Source organism: Acyrthosiphon pisum, chromosome A3 (assembly GCF_005508785.2).
Source record: "Acyrthosiphon pisum isolate AL4f chromosome A3, pea_aphid_22Mar2018_4r6ur, whole genome shotgun sequence".
NCBI lineage: Eukaryota > Metazoa > Arthropoda > Insecta > Hemiptera > Aphididae > Acyrthosiphon > Acyrthosiphon pisum.
Window position 1 is genome coordinate 19,561,964 of NC_042496.1, and position 4,565 is coordinate 19,566,528.

Sequence of the window (4,565 nt, forward strand, 5' to 3'; positions counted from 1 at the left end):
ATATTTTACATATATAAAGAACAACATCTGTAATAATAAAACAGGGGGGTATGATCACACCTTACAATATCCTAACTAAGGGGATGGAGAGATGCACAGTATAATATATAACAACAATACAAAAGGTAAATAACAATCTTATCTGTTTGAACGGTGGTGATAGTGGCATACGTAGACAGAATAATAACAGCTGACTCCGGGATGACGGCAGCGACTGGATCTGGTCTGATTGGTACCAATTGCCAACACGGATGGATAAAACTGTATCGGCCGGCGCACCGTCGCGAACGGGGTTGGCTCACCTGCGTGCCGCGGCGCTCACGGCGTGTCGGCGCGCAGCTGGTATGAAGGCGAAGAGCACGTGGGCACCCACGACCAGGGTATCGCGAAATGTAGTGGGTCAAACGGACGGAGCGCACTGATGAAAACAATGAGCGACCCGAACGTAACGAACGCTAATACACCTTGCGTGCGGTGACCGAAAAGACGGCCGACGGCAACGATAGCGCAAAGGGGCGTTGCACACGTGCGATGATCGAAAGAATGGCGACAACCACGCAAAGGGAACGACCACACACGCACGGTGCCAAAACGACGGCGTATCGGAAAAACGTAACCGACGCGTGAATCGAACACTCCAACGACGGAAAGGAAAAACGTGGTATCACAATTGCGAAAGAAAACAACAGCAACGGTCGACCAGCCGAGCACGAGCGTGCGTTGAACGCTCGGATACGGGTCGAGAACTGGTTGGCGGTGACACTGGACGGCGATAGCCCGCGGACAAAAAGCTTCACACCGTGGGGGGGAGGGGAGCGGGGATCAATTGATTAGACGCTCGAAGCCCGAAGCGCCGTACATCGGAGCAACGGCGATAGTGCCCAAACATCCTCCCCCCATGGGAGGCTCAGCCTCACATCCACTGGTGCATTGGCGTGGCTGGATTGATGAATGATGACGATGGTAACGGAGTCAGCTCTAGCCTATCACCACTTATCACCCCAAAAAAAAATACAACGAAACACAAATACAAAGTGCATGATAATTATAAAACAGAAGGAGGTGCTGTTACAATAGCACGCAAAAACTCATTAATTACACAATCTAAAAAAAAAAATACATAAAATAATAAAACAAATGACTAAGTAATTAATACATGGTAGCTCATTTTGAGACTATATCAGATTGGAATTAGGAAAACTGTTGGGAGTAAGCATCCAATCAACGAGCGATTTGGTAAGGTTGTTAGCTATCCCAAAACGTTATTGGGTGGGTAACACCACTACTTTGGCAACAGGTCGAATGATTTGACCATGACTCGTCAACAATCGCACGACGCGTACGACACCGTCGTTGCCAGGTAATACTTCAAGAATACGCCCAAGGCGCCATGCCAGTGGTGGAGATTGGTTGTCAATTACTACTACCATGTCGTTGACCTTGACGTTGGGGGCTTCAGTTGTCCATTTCGATCTCCCTTGAAGCGAAGTCAGATATTCGGTTGACCAACGTCGCCAGAATGCTTGATGGCATTGGTCGAGCAGCTTCCAGCGTTGGGTTAAATTTACGCGTGACTCAAACGATACTCGGGGAGGTACAGCCAACAGAGGTTGCCCGATTAGGAAGTGTCCAGGGGACAAATAGTCAAGGTCAGTTGGGTCCGTGGTTAATGGGGTCAATGGTCTCGAATTAAGCACTGCCTCGATACGGGTGAGTAAAGTAGTGAACTCTTCGTACGTAAGGACATGCGTACCCATTGTGCGGATTAACAGTCGTTTTGTTGACCGGACCGCTGCCTCCCACAAGCCACCAAAATGGGGTGCACTTGGGGGATTGAAATGCCATTGACATGATGCGCGCGTTTCAGAGATTGCGCGTTGACCTTCCGGACTGTTAATCAGTAGCTGAAGTTGCTTATCCGCGCCAACAAAATTCGTACCGCAATCCGAGAAAATTTCTGACGGCAAGCCTCGTCGCGCGACAAACCTGTCAAAGGCAGCAAGGAACGCTTCAGTCGACAACTCCGTGACCACCTCCAGATGGACAGCTTTGACCGAAAAGCAAACAAAAACGGCGATGTAGACCTTATATACTCGAGATTTTCGAAGTTGCACTTCACGCATTTGAAGTGGACCAGCGTAATCAACTCCTACTCTCGCGAACGGCCTACTCTGCTGTACTCGTGCGGCTGGCAAGTCGGCCATTATAGGTTGCGGCGGTTTCGCATCAAAACGCACGCAGATGGGACAGCCGCGTGTGACGGTGTGTAAGACAGATTTAATCGACACAATCCAGAATTCACGAGATATGAGAGCCGACATTATTCGCGGACCAGCGTGACACGTAATCTTATGCCAACGATGGCATATTAATAACGATAAATGCGATTGTTTCGCTAATAGCATGGGGTGTTTACAACCATAATTTAAATCTGAATAGCGCAATCGGCCTCCAACGCGAATCACTCCAGCTGGGTCTAAGAACGGACGTAGCCGTGACAGGTGTTTCGACGACACGCGTGCTGACGTCGCTAGTTCGTGTGTCAGTGTTTTATAGAAACACCGTTGAGAAATGATGACCAGCTTGTGGATGGAGTCATCGAGTTCTGTGCGCTGTAGTGCCCCGACGGCGGGTCGAGGGTGTTTCTTACATGCATGAAAAAAACGATAAATGTAGGCAACTACGCGGACCAGTCGATCATATGATGAGAAATTGTCATACCATTCTGATGGCTGTTCAGCACTGAGCACGAGGGCGACGGGCCGTGTCTCAGGTAAATCTGATATCGGGATCGACGGTACGGTCTCGTTCCAGCTCGCCGAGTCATCGTGGAGGAACCGGGGACCTTGCCAATACAGCGATAGACTGGATAACACTGATGGTAAGACGCCGCGCGAGGCACAATCTGCGGGGTTATCTTCCGACTTTACGTGGAGCCACCGACAATCAGGCATTAGAGTAATGATTTGATGGACGCGATTAGAAACGTATACCTTGAATGACGTATGTGAATTTTTCAACCATGACAGTACGATAGCGGAGTCGCTCCATGCGTACAAATCGACAATGTTTAAATACGTTTTAAGGGTTGCCTGTATTCGGCTCATCCATCGAGATAACAATAACGCGGCGTTTAGCTCCAACCGCGGTATCGATAAAGTTTTTATCGGCGCCAGCTTCGTTTTGGTTCCGACGAGGAAAATGGTACTTGAATTAGAATCAAGGTCTAACATCTTTATGTATAGAACTGCAGCGTAACCGTGCTGTGAGGCGTCGCAAAATCCCAGTAATTGACACGGTGATCCACGGCGGGAATTGAAATGACGAGGCACCTTCAAGTCGTTAAGTGATGGCAGGTCTGATACAAACGATTCCCAATCCCGCGAAATGTCATCCGGAAGAGGGTCATCCCATGATACCTTCGCCGACCATGTGCGCTGCATTATGCATTTTCCGTGAAAGGTTGCGGGTGCGAACAGTCCCAAAGGATCGTAAATCCTTGCGATCATGGACAATAATCCTCTCTTCGTACAGATGATTGGCAACGAATTGAGACGAAGTGCACACGAAAACGAATCGTCGGCCGGATGCCACTGAAGGCCGAGTACCTTTATTCCGCTATCATCGTCGGCGTCAAACGAATGTGGATAATTCACACAATGGTCGGCAGGCACCGCTTCTAACACGTCAGGTTCATTACTGGACCATTTTTTTAATTCTAGCCCTGCACGACTCAGAATTGAAATTAGGTCGGATTGGAATTTTAGAATGTCGGTAGTGGAATCGGCGCCAGCACACACGTCATCGACGTATGTCTGATTTAATAGCGCGTCACGAACGTCGTCATAATCAGTGCAATCGTTGAAGGCGATTGCCTTAAGGACGCGAAGTGCTAGAAATGGGGCACAGTTTGTCCCGTATGTCACCGTATCTAGCTCGTACTCGACGAGTTTTTCGAGTGGAGACGACCGCCAAAACACGTGCTGGAGCGTACGGTACTCCGGTAGGACCAATATTTGGCGGTACATTTTACATATGTCTGCCGTAAAGACTAGCTTTGGTACACGGAAACGGGTAAGTACATCGACGATGTCTTGTTGTAATTTGGGGCCCTGCAATAGACATTCGTTTAATGACAAACTTCGATGTCCCTTCGCAGACGCGTCAAATACGACTCGGATTTTGTTGTCACCATCTGCAGGTCGATATACGGCGTGATGCGGTATGAAGTATGTCCCAGGTGTTCTCGCAACCGACATATGACCTAATGTCAAGTATTCGGACATGAAATTGGAATAGAGATCTCGTAGTTTAGTGTCCGTCGACAGTCGTTTCTCGAGATTTTCGAAGCGTTTGATCGCGTGTTCACGAGAACCTGGGAAACTTAGCGAGGACAAGGCTGAGCGTGTCGGTAATGGCACGACGAATCGTCCAGAAGCAATCGCTTGTGTTCCGCTACGATATTTCTTCACATCGGCCATCATCCGTGAACGAAGCGGCGGCATAGCTGGGTTCCTCAGCACGCCAGAAGTTCTCGATTAGATCTTGAATTGAAACGGTTAATG

At 48.8% G+C, this 4,565-nt stretch overlaps 1 protein-coding gene across 1 annotated transcript; it reads right to left on the minus strand.

The window, feature by feature from the left end:
• Positions 1-1,262: 1,262 nt before the first annotated feature.
• On the minus strand, positions 1,263-4,481 carry LOC103310788. Its single transcript, XM_008190106.1, has one exon. The coding sequence runs from the start codon at positions 4,479-4,481 to the stop codon at positions 1,263-1,265; it is 3,219 nt and encodes a 1,072-aa protein (XP_008188328.1).
• Between the last annotated feature and the right edge of the window lie 84 nt (positions 4,482-4,565).